This window comes from Cyprinus carpio, chromosome B23, assembly GCF_018340385.1.
Source record: "Cyprinus carpio isolate SPL01 chromosome B23, ASM1834038v1, whole genome shotgun sequence".
Classification (NCBI taxonomy): domain Eukaryota; kingdom Metazoa; phylum Chordata; class Actinopteri; order Cypriniformes; family Cyprinidae; genus Cyprinus; species Cyprinus carpio.
This window is the reverse complement of record NC_056619.1, coordinates 19201392-19224157: the sequence shown is the minus strand read 5'-3', so window position 1 is coordinate 19224157 and position 22766 is coordinate 19201392. Positions and strand designations below refer to the sequence as shown.

Below are 22766 nucleotides of genomic sequence, written 5' to 3'. Positions count from 1 at the left end.
CTCTCTCTCTCTTCTCTCTCTCTCTCACACACACACACACACACACACACACACACACACACACAAGAACATCGCAAAACTCCGCATTTGAACAGTCAATAGCAAGTACTTTAATAACAAAACTGGCAACTTACAGAAGCTGATTCAGAAGCACCAGTTTGCCGTAGCAAAGTTACCTCCTCCCCCATCTCCAAGAAACACAAAACCATAAAACATAAAATGCATTGCTGTTCTGTTGTAAGTTATCTTAAAGCTTCCTAAATCCATCTACTTTCGGAAGGCCAAATAAAGTGCTTTTGTTTTTGCCTAGAAACACACAGCATCTCCCTGACATGTCTGCTTCAACACTAACTACTGTTACTGAAACCACGCCTTCTTTCTTTGTGTGAACATTTGGGCAGCATTACGCAAATTTTACCACATAGTGACATAGGTATGTATTTCTTATTATTAACAATGTTGGAAACAGTTGTGCTGCTTAACATTTTCACAGAAAAAAAAAAGAAAAAATAAACTTACTGATACCAAATTTAAAATGGTAGTGTGTGTATTGTAGTGGTGTATTGTAACAAAGTAATAATACTTCGTTACATCACTTGTGGGGAAGTTGTGGCCTAGTGGTTAAAGAGTTTAACTCCTAACCCTAAGGTTGTGGGTTCGAGTCTCGGGCCCGTAATACCACGACTGAGGTGCCCTTGAGCAAGGCACTGAACCCCCAACTGCTCCCCGGGCGCCGCAGCATAAATGGCTGCCCACTGCTCCGGGTGTGTGTTTCACGGTGTGTGTGTGTTCACTGCTGTGTGTGTGCACTTTGGATGGGTTAAATGCAGAGCATGAATTCTGAGTATGGGTCACCATACTTGGCTGTATGTCACGTCACTTTCAATTTCAGTACTTAAGTATTTTTTGGTAGTATCTGTAATTTACTTGAGTTTTTATATTTCAGCCAACTTTTACTTTTACTCCACTACATTTCCTAACTAAAATGTGTACTTTTACTCCGATACATTTCCCCGAAGCATATTCGTTACTTACTACAAAATAGTCAGAAGTCAGAAGAACACGGACTCCAGGAAAGCAGGTTTGACGAATCAGTGGTCTGGCGTCTACAAGTTAGAATCCTAAAAACACCTTCCCTCATTTTCCCCTGAAGTCAAGTCAAGGGTGTGCGATACAGCATCACCTGCGATAATATGGTAAGTGTTGTTGTAATGATGTGTGATCTGACATTATCAAGTATATCACCAAATCAATCACACACAGAATGCACGCACATGTTTTATTAGTCTATTAAAACTTCCAGGCATTCTAAATTATAGACGGCAAAAATGCTTCTGTATGCATTTTCTGTATGCATTTTTATGTTTATATAATTTAATATAAATAGCCTAGTTAACTTAATCTGTATCACACAAAGAGTAGGCTATCGTTTTTCTGCAAATATCAGCATGAACACATTTAATAATCATTTTATACAAGCTCAGTAAAGCAATAAGTGACTTACGTTTTAGACATAATATTGCTTGTTTATGCTCAATTTTGCCAACGAAAATAGTTCCAAACAAAGATCACAGCACTGCTTGATATCTCAGAGCAATGGATGGTGTCTACTCATTGAATGAATCAGCTTTTTGAACGAATCGGTTGAATAAATGATTCAGTGATTCACTCATTAACACAGTCAAATGCTTTGTTCCTGAATAAATCAGCCGTTTGAATGAATCGGTTGAATCTCAATGACTCACTCCAGTCACATGTTGCCACCTACTGGCGGTTTTAATTTCACATTTCGACTATTTTGTTCATGTTTTAAATTATTTTAAATATCAGTATTCACCGTTTTATGTTAAAAACAAAACATTATTTATCCATCTGTAACAGCAGGTTAAATGCATCCATGTCCCCTCTGAGATACATAAACTAATACACCTAAATACTTTTTCAGATGCAGATTCCAGAAATGTTTTCTTATGCTGGAATGAAAGACACTAAGTACAGATAAAGTGCTTCTTATTCTTATCCAAAAATACAAAATGGATAAAAAGAGTTAAAACTGAACAAAACATTTCTAATCAACCTGTAATTTAACATCAAAACTTAAAAAAAATATATATATATATATCTTTATATATCTATATCTATATATATTACTATATATATAATTATACTTTCAATACTTTTTGCTTCTTTTCCATTTTGCATTTACTTGTAATTTACTTTCAATACTTAAATACATTTAAGATTTTTAAAAAAAAAATACTTTTCATACTTCAGTACAACAAATATCACATTCTTTAAACTTTTACTCCAGTAATGTTCTAAATGGTTGCTTTGAATTCTACCAAAGTCATTTTCTGGTAAGATACCTGTACTTTTACTTGAGTATGGCTTTCAGGTATTTTATACATCACTGACTAAAGCATATACTGTTTTATTTAATATTGAAGCCTGACAGTTTTATCAGCCTATAGGCTACCACATTTGGCCGCAGTTATTTTTCTATTTCCGTATGTTCTTTAAGCAATAATAATAATAAAAATCTATTTCCGGGTGTAGTTTGGTTTCAGCCAGCAAGTTTTTCTAGGTGCAGGGGGTTCGTCAAGGGCACAACAGGGGGTCTAATATGGTTATGAATTCACACCAACGCTGCTAAACCATGTGCTAGATGTCCACACGAATCAAGTGTCAAAGGCCTTGGAAAGACATCCTTCTCATTTGAGAGCTGTGTGAATGAGTATTGAGTTTGTGCATCTATGAGCTGTGCTTTACTTGATGACAGACTAAATGTCACAGCACTACAATACATCGATGATGATCCAAACAATGTCTTTTAATGAATTTATTGCATTTAAGTCACCAGCAGAGGGCGTATGAGATCTATAATGGCTCTATTATGCGTCCTATAAAAGTAGTTAAAATGTGAAACTATTAAGTAATGTCTTAAAAAGTACAAAAAAACCTTATGTAAAAGCTTCCACTAGATACAACCTGTTCTAGGAAACTGATGTTTCTAGATACAAACCTGATTATTTCATTAAGACTTTTTTAAAATGTGTTTACTTTTATAAAACATTATTTTTCTTCTGAATGTGAGATATCAGAAACTTGGGAATGTTTTAAAGGAACATTCTGCTCTGCCACTTTCCCCTACCCAAACATCCCTCCGCGTTTCTTATGTCATCTTTGTACCTCATGGGCAATGATAGTGTCTTCAGGCAAAACAGGAATTCACAGTAGGATTCACAGCGGACTACACAGCTGAGACTCAGTATCTTGTGGTCCCCTAACGAACTCACTGCTGTAATTTATGTAGTCTATATTTAAATATGGCCTCCTATCTATTTACTGGTGCGCCAGAAGTGGAACTGGATAAGGTGAATGGTGACTTAAGCCTGCTATAGGAATGCCTGAACTCTAGGAAGCACTGGGATTCCAACACAATAATGCTGGTCCAGTTCATAGTGCATTTTTGAAGAATATCCTGTATAGAATGTAAGTTAATTAAAGGGATAGTTCACCCAAAAATGAAAACTCTGTCATTAATTACTCACCCTCATGTTGTTTCAAACCCGTAAGACCTTCGTTTATCTTCAGTTCACAAATTAAGATATTTTTGTTGAAATCCAAGAGCTTTCTGACCCTTCATAGACAGCAATGCAACTGACACGTTCAAGGCCCAGAAAGGTACTCTCGTGGTACTCTCCTGTAGTGCAGCAGAGACTGACACAGAAGAAAAGAAATCGTTGAATAAAGTTGTTATTTTTGTTTTCTTTGTGCACAGGAATTTATTTTCGTAGCGTCATAACATTACGGTTGAACCACTGATGTCACATGGACTATTTTAACAATGCCCTTACTGCCTTACAGGCCTTGAATGTTTCAGTTGTGTTGAGATCTATACAGGGTCAGAGAGCTCTCGGATTTCATCAAATTTATCTTAATTTGTGTTCTGAAGATGAAAGGAGGTCTTACAGGTTTGGAACAACATGATGTTGAGGAATTAAAGACAGAATTTAAATTTTTAGGTGAACTCACCCTTTAAGACTAGAGAGCTGACAAACACAAAAAAGCAAAGTGGTGCAGATTACATGTGTGTTATAAATGACATTTAAAGACATAGTAAAAAAATTTTAAGGAACAAACCAAATTTCTAGTTATTACTTGGTAACCGTCCCCTTCAGTGGGCTGTTAAATGTTGCTGATGGATCTTTGAGTGAGTTCAAAACAAGAACCAGATTAGAATCATCCAGACCATTTTTGATCAAATGAGTCATGAAAAAAAAAAATTCATTTACGAATTGGACATTATCATTTCTCTCATGAATACACTAATCAGAGCTAGTGCAGATGTCAAGACTTGTGTGAATAAAGACTTACTGAATATAGTTCCTAAAAATGTAGACTTGGAATGACAATGTCAAATAGGCTACTTTTATATGGTACACTTTGCTTTGCTGGTTGCTAACAAGTGGCTAAGCGGGACAACATATGTTATGGGGGACATTAAACATAATCATGCTAAACAGGTAAATTTAACTCACTAGTTCACTTTCACAGTCTCGTTGTGTTAATAATCATGATCTTGAGAGTTATTCTAATTTAAACTTTAAGCAAAAATGCTTTTAAATAAAGATTGGAATAGTTGTCGGAGGCTTAATGGTGATGACATTTGAAGTCATGTGACAGTGCCATTGTTTAGTTATAGCTTTTGGTCATGTGGCCTTTTTTCTGCAGTAATCCAAAAGCCAATGGAAAAATCCTGTTGGGTTTGTGTTGAGGAAACCAGGGTGATGTTAACTTCCAGGCTGGCCTATAATATATGCATCATTGCAGCGCTCTATATTGAGAAACATGTCCAGTTATTCAGGTTATGTCAAAATGTTTGATTGAACTGTCCCTTTAAAGCATCACATGTCCTCATTAAAAAGTTGAAATGAAACTACAGTGATCAAGTTGGTGGTTTACATTTGATAGCTTCAGTTCGAAGGCACAAGGCAGCTGTCTGGCTTCGGCCTAAGCCTTTTGGGACTTGTGCTGGCAGTCAGTATCCACTCAAGGACAAGTTCAAGATCTAGCCAAAGTCAAAGGACCTTATCTTGGCACATTTGCATATCATTACATAATACATAATCATTACATACTAAGCTACAGTTAAATCAAGATAGCAAAGGATGATATGCACTTAATCTGTTTCAAAAGCCAGGCTGCATTCAAGGCTCTCTAGGCATGCTTCAGTGTGGAGAGCCACATGATGCAGTTACTGACATACAGACAGGGGGAGCTAACTCTGTCTTGAAAGTGAACAGCTGTACGTAAATCACTTTGGTTTAACAACAGGTGTCTGACTCTGAACTGAGCAACCGGGTATGTACGGTATACGTGCTACATGGGAAAATGACCAGTGCATGATGTTCCATAGTGCATAACGAAATGGTATGTGCACATCCAAAAACACTTTAGAGTTGGTTCATGATCAGAAGATCAAAGGGCTTCAAAAAAAGATTTAAAGGATAGCATACTGCCACGATGCTCTTAAACTCTATTTTAATAGCAATTAAATAGTAACTTTATGCCTTCATCAGGTAGTACATGATATATATGTGATCGAGCCTAGGGCCTTCTGTCTCTCTGTTGACATTTTGTTGGTTAAAAAGAACATAATTTATTTGAAATACATTTTTTTGTAACAGTGTAAAAGTCTTTATGTGATCAATATAATCCTTGCTGAGATATATATATATATATATATATATATATATATATATATATATATATATATATATATATATATATATATAGAGAGAGAGAGAGAGAGAGAGAGAGAGAGAGATAAATACAGGGTCCAATGGATACGCATACGCACACACACACACACACATATACTTATATATATATATATATATATATATATATATATATATATATATATATATATATATATATATACATGCATACATATATATATATACATACATATATATATATATATATACATACATACATATATATATATATAATATATATAACTAACATTCTGTTGAAATTAACAATCAAAAAAAAAAAAAATGTACATTCTGTTGAAAGGACCAAGCAATGCCTCTACTGAATAGGTGATTTTAAGTTTCAAAAAAAAAAAAAAAAAAACTTCAACCGAAATACTACTTTTGATAAATACACAACATGGCTAAAGCAAGGAATGTGCACACCCCATATAATTAAAAGCTTTGGGTTTTTCCTCTACACTCAATGCTAACAGCTGAATAAACTCTAGTATATAATCTCCTTAGACAAACATTTTCAGTAGTACGGAAGAGGTCAGCTTTAAACGTAGAACTCATGTAGGATCCTCCTGTAGAGTCTGATGCAGAAGAGCTTGACTGGCTTCCACAAAGGCCAAACCTGAACCCCACTGAACACCTTTGGGATGAATCGGAATGCAGATAGCAAGCCAGACCCATTTACCCAACATCAGCGCCTGACTTCACTGATGTCCTTCTCTCTCAATGCGTGCAAATCCCCACAGCGGCATTCCAACAACTATAATGGAAAGTCTTGCCAGAACAGTGGAAGTGGTTAGGTAGGACCAATCCCCTAATAATGTCCATGGTTTTGAAATGAAATGTTAGACATGTACAGCACCCAAAAATCTCCACTTGCATTGCCACTTTTTTCCATCTAGATAAAGCGGTTTAATTTTACGTAAGACAGGTCAAGGTGACTAACATTTCACATGACCAAGAGTGTTTTTCGAAATTGTTGGTTATTTCGTGTCCTGCGGGGTTCTGAGATAGCCTACGTTTTTTTTCTTACTCGTTTGATATGTGTATTTTTTAGTCTTTTATCTTCTTTTTTTTCTCGTAACACCTGTTCCGATCTGATCGCTTTCTGCGTGTCAGCACAATGTTTTTCTCATGGTCTTGTGACCACTTCCTCGTCGTCTTTTTCCTATCCCGCCCCTCGTGACAAGTTCAGCTCAGCCTGTATGCCAACAGCTCAGCAGCTGTAAGATAATTGAACTGTAACTGTCCCTCGGTGCTCGTTTGCCTTATCATCAGTCCCTAAAAGGTTTATTTTAAAAGTAATTAAGCTCGTGATCCGGCTTATGGCACGAAGTAAATGGACGCCGTAATGGAAAACCGTCGCGTCATTTAGCACCAGGCGCTTCTGCTGTATTCGGCTGGGCTTCCCCATATGTCTGCGCGCGCGGGAGGGATTCCTGCTACGTCAGCCGAAGCGCGTCATGACGTCATTGACGAAGCTTCCTCTTTTTGGTCTTTGTGACTGAGACAAGACAGATCCTTTCTTTTCTCCGACCGCACGGTCAAAAGAGGAAGAGCGAATCTACACTGAGATCGAAGAATCGATTACAGGCGGAAGAACGAAGGAGATTCCGCACTGCCCTGAGAAATAACAGGCTCGTGAGCAAAAGTCTTTGAACAGGAAAAAGATGCCAATAATGATAACGACGGAAAGAGGAGGTAAAGCCAATTCTGGGTACACAGACTGCGAGATGGAAATTGGCAAAAACACAGAAAATGTCAGGAAACACCGATAAAAGACTTCAACTAGATAAAGCGTCTTTTAGACTGCAACCTGCCAAGAATATGCGAGAAATACGTCATTTAACCACGAAATACAAAAATAAAATTTGATTTTAATAATTATAATTTATGCATGACTGTAATGTGATGTACTTCTTAAATTACAAAAAAAATAAAAAAAAATAAGTGAATCATGGTAATTTGTTGCATTGCCTTTATGATTTAAAATAAAAACGTACTAATAGGCCTAATTATTTTTCAAATAAGCTTTATTTCATTCTATGCATATCTATAGGGTTTCTATTTGTTTTGGAGTGAAATGTGACGTGTACACGAGATTCAGTATTCAAAAAGAATAAAAATGACAATAGGCACATTTTTGGGTCAAAATGATCGATTTTTCTTTTATGCCAAAATCATTAGGATGTTCCATAAAGATATTTTGTAAATTTCCTACTGTTAATTTATCGAAACTTAATTTTTGATAAGTAATATGCATTGCTAAGAACCTCATTTGGAACAATTTAAAGGCGATTTTGATTTTTTTTTTTTTACCCTCGGATTACAGTTTTTCAAATAGTTGTATCTCGGCCAAATATTGTCCTATCCTAACGAACCATACATCAATGGAAAGCAATTTTATATTTCAAAAATGGACCCTTATGACTGGTTTTGTAGTCCATGCAGGGTCCCATATTATCTCAGGTCAAGCAGAGGCCATCTTCAAAGAGTCAGCACCCAGTTCCTGCCACCATGCTGGCCTACTCTGAATTCCTTTGAAGACCTGATGTCCTTGTTTTTAAATACCTAAACTGGATACTGTGTCAGTGGCCTGCATTTCATGTTACTTGGCTGCCAGCACTTGAATCAACCTATGCAGCAAGACTGGGTCACTCGTTCAATGTGTTTTACTGAAAGGTTATACTTGCCAGTGTGGCAGAGGAAACTGTCTGACAAAGGTGTGAAAGTACTATGTAAGAAACAACTGATATGGACTGCTTCTATCATCATGTAGTAGCCCACTCAGCAAGCATATCTGTATCAGGTCATGCTCCTTAAAATAGCAGCACAAGCACCTCAACTTCAGAAATTCATGGTTGGTAGTTGTTTTATTGTACCTAGAGTATAATTGTTTACTAGTATGAAAATTTACACCTACTACATGCACAGACAAGGGGCCTCATTTATAAAATATTGTGCAGAAACCATCCAAAAATTGATTTTATGATCATCTCTCAAATATGCGTACAGGTGATTCATAAAATGAAGGTATGTACAGAAAACGCACGTAAGCGTCTCTTTCAGATCTATGAATCGCAAATGACCTTGAACTAGTGCAAATGGATGGTTTTAGCTCTCTGCCTTGTAAACGACTCCTAATTAATGTCATTAATATGGAAAAGATCACCAGTCATTATCCAAATTCTTTCATTTAGAACAGCGAGCTGCCAGAACAGCTTAAATTTTCAAAAACCTGCAGTAGGCCTACTCGAACAAGAAAAAGTGCTTAGGCCTAGGTCTGCTTAAACCCTGACGTAACACTAAGCACTTTTCCACATCAAAGCTAGTTTTCACAAATATGAGCATTGGCATGGATTTAAGCGTACGCAACCTGTAAGATCAAATCTGAGCGTACGCACACTTTATAAATGAGGCCCAGGAGGTGTCAGGAGTTACTAATGGTCAGAACATGATACTAAGATGATAGACATCATTAAAGCTTTTTTCTTTAAATATCTTGAATCATGTGAATTATTTCTGCAAGTTAAAGTGAAATGATGGTACGACATGCATAAGGTCAGATTGTTGATGAACAAGTCTGTTGATGAACAAGTCTGTAGAAATGGCAGACAGGGCCACAACCACCATAGACTCTTCAGTTATTCAGAATAGTTGTATTTTTCAATATTTCCTTATTTCCAATTTTGTATATTTCACTACATACTTTTTGTGATAAACAGAGTGCAATTTTAATATGTGCTTTGAAAAATAGGTTAACAAAAATGTGTTTATCTGTTTTAAATCTTACTGTTTGGGGTACTAACTGCATAAAATAATATTTGTGACTTGAAGTTATGCTTGATTTTCATTCCCAGTAAAAATGGAAAAGCATGAGAATCACCGCATGGCACAAGAGACGTGGCATTTACTGGCACTGTCAATCCCTCGCACACCCTGTATTGTAGTACTCACACAGCGTTGACTTCCGTTTTCATTTTTTCTTCGAACACTTTCATGTTTTGACACGTTCAGTCTGTGCAGGTGTAGCCCTTCCCTCTCCTCGTGGGCTCTTTGTGGTTTTCTTTAAGAGGAAACGGTCTCATGCGGTAGCAATAATAAGAGAATTTAAGGGAAATTTTAAAACAATCAAATCAAATCAAAACATAATGCATTTACCCCATGTAATATATTTTTAAACAATTTTCTAACAAAATAAATATATGGATAGGCTACCTAAAATTAGCTAAAAATACTTTATTTAATTTTATCAACTTATTGAATCTTGTTTAAAATGTTTTTAAAAAGCTGTGTTCCTTCTTACTCTTTCTGATGCACGTCTTTGCTTATTTGCTAGTTATTTGTGTCTTCTCCTCACTATTTTTACCTAAATTCAACCAGTTGCACAGCAGTACGCTGCTATAATTAGAACAATAAACGTGCGGATTGTTTGCGTCAATGGAATCCCGTGTGTGCGTCATGTCTTTTGAGTGCAAGCGCTCTGATTGGTCGGCAGCCGGAAAGATTTGCCGAGGATCTCCGCCCCTGCATGGCCATATTTGCCAGTGGAACGCCTCGAGAGGATGCACCTTTGACGTAACGGCACAATAAAGTAGTCGCTAAATATCTGCTCGCTCACAGAAATTTGAGAAAACCGTCTGGTCGTGGCAGGGGACGTTTACATGGTTATCCATCACTTGGAATACGGACACTTGTAGGTCCTTCACCACAACACATTTTCAGGTACGTAAATATTTTTGCTTTTAAAATGTGGAAGTCAGCGGACACTCTTTTCTTTCTGTTTTATGCTTCTTTTAAATAGCATACGAACAGCAAATGAGTTCGTAGTTATTCAAAGTAGGTGTGCGTGTTTATAAATGGAAACATTGTGCTGTTGAGGTCGCCTATTGCTCATTTTATGTATTTTGTATTCTTTACTATGCTGTATTCTTTACTACGTGGAGCGCGCGAGTTGTTCAGAAACAATCAGCCTTTCGCGTATCTAGATCGAGTTGAATGGATAGAAAGAGTTGACTTCTGGAATTTAAAATGTAAAAGATTTGAATATCAGAAGATAAGAAATTAAATAGACTGAGAGGGTGTGTGTATGTTAGTGAGTGGTGCGCTTCTGCACGCGCACGGTCTCGCTGCAACAGGTGCTCGCGCAACAGCCAACTACTTATGCATACGCTCTCCTTTTAAACCTGACTGTACTTAGGCTATTTGTATGATACATAAATATATTAAACGGTTCGTATAGGTAAAAGACAAATAATGATTAAAAACATGTAAGGAAAAATGTAATTCTAAACAAGTTTTAAGAAACGATATCATCGTATCCATATTAAAAAACGTTAATTTACTACACATTTTGATTTACTCTAGAAATGTCAAGTGGTGTAGCCTTTAGTCTACACACACAAACGATGTGAAAAATAACAGTGATGACCTTGACACTCAGAGTCTGAAGGGGGTTCTGTATGCCTATTTCTTTACTTTTATTATTATTTTGTAAACAAAATAAGATTGCAGATTTTTTTTAATGTTTCTTAATTTATCTTATCACTTACCTTATGGAAAACTATGTCTGAGTTTGCAGGGGAAATTTAAGACTATCTTTAAAAAGTTCCATATACATACACCGCCCACTCACACTCACAAACATACACACCCTCTCAGTGAGGCAACCCACGTGTCATGTTCGTCTGACGTCCTTAATGTGGTAACACAATAAGCGTGGCTGCCCTTTCCATCCAGACGGCTCTCTAAGTTTTCTCAGAAATCTCAAATGCACTTCAGAGAACTGTGTCTATACAGACTCGTTGGTCATCGAGTAAGTTTATCTAGGTATAGGTCAGGATGCGTTATTCAACTCATGAGGCGTTTGACGTTTCAGCAGCAATATCTACGGTATTGAAAAGTAGATGTTGTGGTTCTGTTCTACAGAAATGACCTGTGTTCAAAGTCAACATGGAGTCCAGACCTATGAGAGCTCCCTCTTCAGCTCAGAGTTTTTGAATCCTGACTTCACCTCCAGGTTGGCCATGGATGTGACTGAACAGCGGGACCAGCTCTCCACACCCTCCCTACCCAGCATCACCTCTCTGGTCGGAGGCTATGTTGGGGAGTTTGATACCTACTCATGCCAGATCGCCACAGGCGCTGCTTCTTCCTGTCCGGGCGGCACCTCCGGGCAGGACTCGTTCAGGCTGGACGACCTCCAGGTGTACGGCTGTTACCCAGGCACATTCGCTTTTAGCTACCTAGACGAGACGTTGTCCTCTTCAGGTGGGTCAAACTGCTTTGGAAGTCCAGCATCTGCGCCCTCACCCTCTACCCCGGGATTCCAGCCCATGCCTGCCTGGGACAGCACCTTCAGTCCCTGCTCCCCTGATGAGAGCTGCTGGGGTTCAGAGAAACCTCTGAACCAGGCCGCCACTTTCTTTACGTTTGGACACGATGAGCTTTCTCCTATGGGACAGCTGCAGCCACAACTCCCAGATCAGGATCCCTTCTCCCAGTCCCAGCAACACGGTTCTCCACTTCCCTTCAGCCTGGAGCAGGGCAGTCGGGATGGCTCAGGACTGATGGATGGACACCTGTCTCCTAAAGTAAGGAGCCCCACAGGAAACGAAGGGCGCTGTGCAGTGTGTGGAGACAATGCTTCCTGTCAGCATTACGGGGTGCGCACTTGTGAAGGATGCAAAGGCTTTTTCAAGGTGAGAGAGCGTGAACGTATTGTACTTGTCTTGCTGATAAATTATTATGCGTTTGAATAATGTCATGTTGTCAACTCACTTCAGAATTTTGGATTTGAGAAATCAGGCTTATTTCACTGACTAGGTTTCCTTTTTGATTTTGTAGCGCACAGTACAGAAAAATGCCAAGTATGTTTGCCTCGCCAACAAAGACTGCCCAGTGGACAAAAGGCGGCGAAACAGGTGCCAGTTCTGCCGCTTCCAAAAGTGCCTAGCCGTGGGGATGGTGAAAGAAGGTGAGAATTAAAAATATTATATTAATAAATAAAAAAAGAACATAATACCAATTAATTCAAAATACATAAAGAATTTAAAATACCCACATACCCTCAAAGCAGTTTTAATAAATGCACATATTGTGTCTCTGTGTAGTTGTGAGAACAGACAGCCTGAAAGGTAGAAGAGGTCGTCTGCCATCCAAGCCAAAAGTTGCTCAGGACTCACTGTCGGTGTCTTCACCTGTAAACATCATCGCCTCTCTCGTCACTGCCCATATTGACTCAAACCCTGCCAGTGGAAATCTGGACTATTCAAAGGTGAGGACAGAACCTTTGAACCTCACAACAATCTGACGGCAAAATGTAAAGCTATAGTGCTGTTTTAATAGTATTGTTAATTCATATATTGTATTTTTGGTCATTATTTAGTATCAGGAATCGGTATCCGGATTGTCTGAGAAGGAGGATGCCAACGACATACAGCAGTTTTATGACCTGCTAACAGGGTCAATGGATGTGATCAGGAAGTGGGCTGGAAACATCCCGGGATTCAGTGCCTTCTGTAAGGAGGACCAAGACCTTCTTCTGGAGTCAGCATTTGTTGAGCTCTTCATACTTCGGCTAGCTTACAGGTACATTTCAGTTCATATGACACTGAATTTAACATTATAAAAGTACTATTTGGGCTAACATAATCTATTTGTCTCTTTACATTAGTCAAACCCTGAGACAGACAAACTTATTTTCTGCAACGGTGTGGTTCTGCACCGGACGCAGTGTGTACGAAGTTTTGGCGACTGGATCGACTCCATTATGGAGTTTTCTCAGAGTTTACACCGCTTGAACTTGGACATATCGTCTTTCTCCTGTCTTGCCACACTGGTCATAATCACAGGTAAATTACTTTGTCCTACACAGACTATAGAAATGTAGTGTTTTATCCCATACAGATCTCTAAACTTCACTTGTGACCAACAGATCGACATGGCTTGAAAGAACCCAAACGGATCGAAGACCTCCAAAACTGCCTGATCACGTGTCTCAGAGATCACGTCTCCACAAGTACCCCTGAGGTCACCCGGCCCAACTACCTGTCCCGACTCCTGGGTAAACTTCCGGAGCTGAGAACACTGTGCACCCAGGGCCTCCAGCGAATCTTCTATCTTAAACTGGAAGACTTGGTCCCACCTCCACCCATTGTGGATAAAATCTTCATGGACACGTTGCCATTCTGAAGAGACTTTAAAAATGGACGTCTGGAGTGACTTAAACAGATGAGAGAGATGGATATGGGATGTCTGAGATGGAGCTCTTGAGGGTTTAACTAGTCAAAGGACTTTATTGCTTACTGTTCTCTGCTTTCTTGGGATGGAATCAGAGAACGATTACATTCTACTTACGCCTGCTTTTGGAGATCACATAGTCTTCAACATTGAACTCATTAAGAGACACATAACTAGAATTATGCATTTGGTTGAACGTGTTGGTAACTCTAAACAGAAATGGAGTTTCAAATCTTAGTATATTTTAGCTGAAATGGTGGCTTCAGTCAGTAGCATTTCAATTCAGTGGTGCAAACCAAGAAGCTCAAATGTTCTACATGTGACTTCTGGATGAAAGAAGTCCCATCAGTATTACAGCTATGTTCAGATGGCATATTCCACATAGACAGCATCCAAGAATCCAGTAAAACACCTTGCCATGGACCAAAACAGGGAGTACAAACAGAATTTACTTGGATGCTTAAATTATCATACAAAGCCTTAAATACGCTCAAGTGCCAGAGAACTGTCTCCCTTAAATATGCTCCAAAACGTGCTTACACTGAAAACAGAGATGTATTATGTTTGAGTACAGGACTGATTTGAGTGCATTGGAGGACTGTGGTACACTTGTCTAATGTTTCCGATCCAGTGACACTAGAAACTTGTGTATTTTAAGAGTCAGTAGTTTATATAAAAGATTGAAAAGTCACAGGAGATTCAGTGCAGCTACTGTACATGTACCATGTACAGCCTCTTACATGCAAATACTTTGAGTATTATTATAGACGCCTGACTTAGTTTAGTGTACCAGTCAAACCTTAGAGTAATTATATTTGTATGTATGTATTTTAAAGATGTATAGGTATGACTAGAGCTTCTGCAGACTGTAATTTTTCTCCTAATGACAAAATCAAGATCGGGCATTCAAAAAAGAAATATTTTATACATAAAATGAGAGGTATTGCTTATCTTTCATTGATTTTGTGCAGCTCTCTAAATAAATTTTGAACAGAAATCATCTTGGGTGCTATGAAACATTTCTTTATATCATTTAGTTTATCAAAAAAAGGGATTTAGCAAGATCTGCATGGCTTTTCTTTCATTAAAAAAAATGTATGAAGTAATTTATGAATCACATGGTAATGAACATGCCAAAGAAACCTAGGGCTTAAAATAGAACACAGTCATAAAGATAACGTTTATGACCATTTTATGGTTCTTTTTTTTTTTTGGTCATAGTGGAGCTTGACAACTCCAGTCTTCATTCACTTTCATTATAATGCAAAGAGTGGGCAAAAATGAACCTCAAGTTAAAAAAAAAAATGGAAAAAAGAGAAGAATGTACAAATTTAGAATGACGTGGAAGAGGAAGATATTCTGCCCTATCCATTTATCGTATAGCTCAAGTATTGATTTGTTTCTTTACTATATAGGGTTTAAACATTGCTTTCATAACTGTAGTTGAGTAATAATGATGCCATCTGGTTACTGCACTGCGATGAGCTTTTCCTTTCTTGAAGTTGTGGTTTTGAACACTCGCCGTATGGACAGTAAGCTGGCTAATCTGTGTCATGCGAATGATTCAGATCTGAACCTGATGTCACATCAGTTTGACTTGGTTCTTGAACTATATTAAGATCTGTCTTTCTTTTTTACTATCAGGCCATTTTCAATCAGATTATCACATACGTCATTATATTGCTTTATTAGGCTAACAATAGCAGAGAAATTTCTATTGCTCATATTTAGGCTAAGGGATTTCAACATACTCCTGACTAAGAGGTGGGTTAAAAGTGTGCCAATTATACAATTAGTTAAATTATATGAAATAAATTGGTTTTATTGGTAAATAAACATGGTTATGCATAGAAAACATGTCCAGCTTTTGTTAGTACTACAGTAATTACCTAGAAAATATTAAAGTAAAAAAGCACTATGAACATCTCAGCAACTCCCTGTAAACCCTCAGTGCTGTAATGATGAAAACGAACAGAGTTTGTCTAAAGGTATCCATCTGTCCCACAGTAGCTTATTGGAGGGTGTGTAAATCATCTCATCAGATTTCATTCAGCTAATTTCATCACAACATTGTAGGACATTGTAGGTACAGAAGCTTAATCCTCTGACTGCGTCCCATTCTAAAATATAGGGCTTATGAGTCACAGGTACACCAGCAGACCCATCCTGCTAATATCATGATACCTCGCACCATACCTTGGAACACGGAAAGCCTTTTTGTCCCTAAGTGGTATTTCTAAATAATTTTGTGCGGTAGCTTCAAAACACTGAGTCTGCTGGCTGACTCACGCCACACACCACAAGGCCTGCAGGGTGTCACATACCCTCCTCCCCTGCAGAGAACACCAAATTCTATGGCCTAATTTTGGGCCACTGTAATTTGCTCTGACAGATCCTGTGCCTGCCAAGGTATGTGGCCGATGGTACCACCAAGGAAAGTACAACTGAGCAGACAGAATAAGTGCCAGGGACTGCGTGTGACACTTTCCTCCAGCGCTCCAGACCAACAGATGCATTTTGGGGCTTAAATTCAATTCAAGTTTATTTGTATACTGCTTTTTACGATACAAATCGTTGCAAAGCAACTTTACAGAATATATTTAGTATTTAGTATATTTAGTAGTAGCTTATCAGTGGTGACTGGCAGAAATGTACATATGGCAGAAAAAGGATCCTCAACATTAGTGACCTTGGGCAGAAATGTTATGTTATATCCCAGGCCATTCTAAATTTAACTATATAATACATAATATCTGGGCGGTGGCAATGAAATCTGGCTTACAGTATGCCTCATGAAGTGAGTCATTATGGAAAGGGATATCCCAAGAATCAATGAGTTTTCTGAAAGCGAGCCAGTGCAGCACCTTATATTTTGTAATCATTTCCATAGTTTGTCGTTAAAACTCTCTTCTTCGCTGAATTACATGTCTGTATGAACAGCTTACTTGGAGTATTCATGTTTATATTTTAGTAAATAATTCACACTGCTCTTGTAGGCACCTTGCACAGACAGTGAGAGGAAAGAGGAAACCCTGTGGTAAATACATTTAGCTCATCATTGTGTCCTGTTACTCAATCTGCTCTATTGTCAATTTGACAATGACAGATGAGAGGGATAGAGCCACATTTTCCTGGCTTATGTGGTATTATGAACTGAGTTAATTCAAAATGAAGACCTATAAACTGCAGCCAGATATTAGACAGACAGACAGACAGACAGACAGATAGATAGATAGATAGATAGAAAGATAGAAAGATAGATAGATAGAAAGATAGGGTAAGGTAAGGTAGGGTGTTCTAGATAATTGCTAGGGCGTTGCTAGGCTGTTTTTGATGGTTGCTACGCGGTTGCTAGAGAGAGATTTTAACTGTTATGAAATTGTCTGGCAAGCCTATAGGAACATTTGAAGGACATGGCAGCACTCTAATAAAAAATACCACAGCTCATCCACAAGAAGTAATTGGATAAAGTCACTATCACTCCGATTACAGCAGTTATGTGGGCAATGCCAGGGACAACATACAAAAATATCCACAGTTTCCATGTTTGGATTACTCTGGTAAAGACAGCTTTTTGGTGCAAAATCAAAACAAGGTGTCGAAAAGCACATTGCCATGGTGACAATTAAACAAGACTAGTTCACCTCCAAAGAACAGAGTTATTATATAAGCCTCCACCAGGCTCCTGTACTGGTCACCATCAGCCTTGAGAACATGAGAATGCTGGGATATAACACAAGACCGACAGGGAGGCTCAAGTTTTGATGAAGTGCTGCAAGTTTTTGGAGTTCTTCCACACTTCAAGAACAAGGAGGCACAAAATGAACACATGCAGGACCCTCATAACCAGATACTAACCATGTAACAGGTGCGTATATATAAAGTCATTAACAGCCTTTCAAATTTTTAGCCTCACTGCTTTGGTGCAACTAAATTCTGACAAATCATCCAAAGACACTGAATGCAAACGTCTTCTCAAATCCTTCTCCTGGATTCAGCCTTAAATCTGCATTAGCAACTTTGTATTATTTGTAATATAATTCTTTCCTGATTCAGCCTGCAGTCTTGCTCACTCTGGGACAGACAGCAGGGCTATTTTTATAAACTGTGAGCCCATGTGGATTCAGTGAAAGAGTTGACAAAGTGTTGTTGACGACTAGTCATGCTCTAAACAGGTGCAGCGGCACATGATCGATAGTGAGCAGAGCATAAAGCGGAGGGAACATTTACTGTACACACTGAACTCATGACTCAATCCGAACATAATAAACCAATCCAGATTGGGCATCATGTGGTCAATCATGCAGTGTGAAAATGTGTCATGTTCCATCTATGATAATACGGCCTTGTAGTTGTAAATTAGGGGTGTTGAGAGGGCGAGGGACAGAGACTGAATGCTAATACTGGAGGAAGATAGGAGAGATGGATAATAGATAGAGATAGATGGATCTTGTATGACTCAAGTGTCAAAAATGAGAATCTTTAGTTATTTCCATCCAGCACTTGTTTCAATTTAACACTCAGTCGTTCCATTTGAATGAATGCTTGGACGCAAAATAAAAGAAAACACAGAACACGAGCCTTCCCACTCAACAGAGAAAGCCTTATCCCAGGGAATAATCCCACAAATTCTTGATTCCTAACACCACATTTTAGCTCTGATACAAGTCTACTCAATAAGTATATTAAACCGAGCTTGGACAAGCATGTGTTGATGTATTCTGATATCAAGAAATTCACAAAGGTATTTTTAACTACATTGAGCTCCTGTATCTTATTAAAGAAAATTGCTTTCTTTAGGATATGACACTAGTCACATAGGGACCCCCTCTTAGAACAGCATGACCCGCAGGGAATGCTTCAGTGTGTGGCCTGAGGCCTGTTCACCCAGCAACTGCATTGTTACAACACAGAAGTTAGAAAACCAGCTTTACCACGAGACACAGTGAGAACAGACATTTCAACTGATATATAGTAAAAATGTCTGTTTGTATTAACATCGAATTTCACACAATTCACATGTTTTGTCAACTACAATAGGCAGGATCCTACTATGAAACTGGCTGAGCAGGTTTATTCTTTTACAGAATGCAAATGAATGAGTAAAACAACTATGCCAACCATTTTGTTGTAAATAAAGTAGAACCTGACATTAACTGCAGTGTTTCCACTTTTTAAAATTAGAAATAAATAATTTGCTTTCTCCTTCCAACTTTTTCCATTTATGCATGTAATTTAGATTTTATATGTTGTTACACACACATGAAAGCACATTCTAACCTGCTAATAATACACACACACTCTCTCTATTTCTCCCACACACTACAAGCGTAGATTCTTCTCAGTGTACACGTTGTTCCCCAGAGGAATTATATTTTGGGCTTTCAGAAGGGTGTCGTGGGTGGGGATTGCCGGTCCCTAACATAAGCCTTGAGTTTAAAAATAACCTCTCATCACATGGAATCAATAACGGCACTTAGATGTGACGGAGTGCGTGTTTGCAAAGTCAGGCCCCTCTGGGATTATCACACTACTTGGCAAGTGTAAGCGACACCATCACTCTCACCTGGACCTGAGGAAAATCCTGCGCCATTGTTAAAACGGAAGCAAGTTGCTAACAACATGGTGGTGAGTAATTTACCAGCTACCAATATTCCAGTTCTCTGCATCAAACATGCTGCAGCATATCATTTCCCCCCCTTTTCAACAGCAGAAATTAACCTTATCTGGTTTATGACAATCTCAGTATAGTCTGAAAATGTATAACAAATATGAGCTTGATTTTGTCACATTTCATATGAATCATTTTAGACCAGATTAAATTAATAATTAAATTAAAATGCAAATAGTATTATTTTTGTATTTATTATAGTAAAATACAAATCGTATTGTTTTATATAAACTAGAAATAATTACATTTTAATAATAAAAACTTAATAAAAAATTATTTTATATTATTTAAAAATAATAATAAAGCAGCCAAGCATGATCAATATTTGCACTGCCAGCCCATCTGTAAAGCCGCTAACATGTTCAAACTGAGAAATATTAACAGTGAAAAGTTCCAGTGTTGCTGGACTGTATATAAGCTCTCTTGGAATGGCCCTCGGCCAATCGATTAAAAGGATAGGAATTAGTTGTTGTATAATATTAATTAGATAATGTTAAAAGGTTGTCATGCATCTGCAAAGATCATCAGCCTATCCTTAGAGAGTAATCGTAAACCAGCAATTACATAAGCCTTCTAAAAAGCAAAAGGTTAAAGGTGCATCTCTGAGCTCTGTTAGCATCAGGATGAGCAGTTTTTAGTCTTTCAGAATTAAAGCATTTGCTGTTAAAAAATATTCAAATAGTTCAAATAACTTAATATAACTTTCTGTAAGAATAAGAACTGCATATACACAAGCTGTGATGAACGTCAGATGTGTGTGATCATGTGTTTCAATGTAAAAAAAGAGAGATAAAATTCTTTGTCATTTGATGTTTTTCATCAAGATTGCAGGGCAATTTGTGTTTGGCATTCAAAAAAAAGTTATGCAATTGAGGATGTAAAAGCAATATAACATTTAAAAAAAACTGAACTGGGAATATGTTTTTTTTTAATGTGTAATGGTACAAAAAAACGCCTAGGTACGCCCAGCTACACGGTAAAGCAGGGTAACACTGCCATCTAGCGTTCCGAGGTAGAGATACAACAAAGATATTCGAATCACATAAATTGCAAGGTGTTTCTTTCCACTATTGGCCATTTTGGCTATTTATAAAGATATATGTAGATATCTATATATTAAACTTCCCTTAAAACTCACCTTTACACTCATTTGTTTACTTAATCTGTTATTAAAATTTTCGACAGTTGGGATGTCACCGCATATTTTGTAGATTTGTGACTAAACCGAATCCAGATAAGTAATTTTTAGGGTTTTTTTTAATTTATTTTATTTTTTTTTATATACCACATCACAAAACACTATGATGGAAATTATGGTGGTGGAATAAAGTGGCCGATCCACTTACCTTGCTAAGGCAAATTTCATAGCTAGCGTTTTATTATGTTTCCTAAACACGCTTAAATAAACAATATTTCACACTTCTAACTTGATTTGAAAAGGCACACGACAATAATAAAAAAAAAAAAAAAAAAACAAGTTTACAGTTTAAGTGACATTCACCTTGATTTATCTTGAATTGACTCCACATTTTATCTCCGGGATGCTCACGCGCGGTTTCTCCTTGTTACCGAAGTACACTAACTTTTTAAAAAAGAAAAGAAGAAAACCCTTCGTGCGTACTGTATTTTGTTTGAAAATGCTGTCAAAACAGGTACAGGGCTACTTTTAAGATATCCCCTCCCTCAAACGCCCCATGGTCACTGCGTTCAGAAGAAAGTGTGTGCGTCGCCGCGCCTCTTAGCGCGCTCTCCAAGAAACACTAAAATACCGGAGTGCGCTCTTCCAGACATCACTGAGACTGCTGCAGAGATGCTTGGATGATGTACTCCATCATATATAACACATAAACCAGACTATATGCCACAAACCGACGCTTCGACGACTGTTTTTGGACTTTTAAACTAGATCCATGGAAACGCACAAGTGAGCTTGGACCCTTTGGAAGATTTAAAACAACAATACGCGTTACACACGCCACAGAAAACTCGACATGAATGTTTCCCACGGACTACTGAACCGGACGATGTCTACAGCGAAGCAGCCTTTGGAAAGCGTTCGAGGATGCTGCAGTAACTTCTCGGTGATCACGAGCGACGGGCTCGGGTCACCGATTCAAGACGAGCGCGATCAGTTCATCATGCGTTTGGTGCAGATTGCGGTTCTCTGTGTGCTGTCACTGACGGTCATTTTCGGCATATTTTTCCTCGGGTGCAATCTACTCATCAAGTCTGAGAGTATGATAAATCTGCTGGTGGAAGACAGAAGACCTTCCAAAGATGCGGATATTATGATTGCTGCATAAATCGGACACAAACTGCAATCTCTCATGAACGACACCTGTTGCTATGATTCTCATGCCAACGATGAACTAAATTGATTTTTATATATTTCATCTTGGACCTGAAACAACAAGAGCAGAGAAAGATAACCGGACAAATTCATTAATCCAGGACAGATCATTTGAAATTAAGAATTTGGCATTTGTTTTGTATTTCTATTGGCTGAATTGATTCATGTGACGCGTTGAAATGATTCAAGAATTTCTTGATGTGTTAAAGAAAGATTGTGTTAACTTGCATGCATAATGGATTAAAAGGATATAGAGAACTCTAAAAACACTGTTCCATTTTAGTTCCTATATGACATTTTAGAGTTTTTTAAAGGTTCAAAACATGACAATCCAGTTAACTAACAGGCAATTATAACAGATTAGATGATTACCTAGCATCAAATTCTTAATAAATGCATCAATTATTGTGTCCTGATATATCAATCACAAAAATCAGATGCATGACTACTCAACCTCTGCAGGTCAGTTGCAAAGGTCCAAGCATAGTGCCTTCAGTAGAGGAAAAAACGTGCATCACAAAAAAAATAATAATAATAATATTAAAAGAATGAAAAGGACAACAAATTATTTTAATTTCCATTTATCACATGACCTTTTCCACATGGAAGCACATTATTCATCTTTTCCTTCTTAGGTATCTTGGCAGCTGCATTACACCCACAGTGCAGATCACTTACAGCTAAGCTTTGGTGGACTATTAAATATCTCCACAAATATAAAATTATT

The 22766-nt window shown here is 37.8% G+C and overlaps 2 protein-coding genes across 3 annotated transcripts; both read left to right on the top strand.

Moving 5' to 3' along the window:
• Positions 1-10345: 10345 nt before the first annotated feature.
• Positions 10346-15018, top strand: LOC109063360 (nuclear receptor subfamily 4 group A member 1-like). Of its 2 annotated transcripts, none has more exons than XM_042750315.1 (7): positions 10346-10502; positions 11706-12478; positions 12624-12753; positions 12890-13053; positions 13165-13367; positions 13452-13630; positions 13714-15018. In XM_042750315.1, the coding sequence occupies exons 2-7, from the start codon at positions 11708-11710 to the stop codon at positions 13968-13970; spliced, it is 1704 nt and encodes a 567-aa protein (XP_042606249.1). In that variant the 5' UTR covers positions 10346-10502; positions 11706-11707; the 3' UTR covers positions 13971-15018. The 2 variants fall into 2 exon arrangements, with proteins under 2 accessions (XP_042606249.1, XP_018935979.1); XM_019080434.2 differs by having other exon boundaries at positions 10348-10502; positions 11797-12478.
• A 6345-nt stretch (positions 15019-21363) lies between these two features.
• LOC109063349 (protein reprimo-like) lies at positions 21364-22306 on the top strand. The gene has a single exon (XM_019080417.2). It carries the CDS (start codon positions 21681-21683, stop codon positions 21990-21992), a length of 312 nt encoding a protein of 103 aa, XP_018935962.1. The 5' UTR covers positions 21364-21680; the 3' UTR covers positions 21993-22306.
• Positions 22307-22766: the final 460 nt, after the last annotated feature.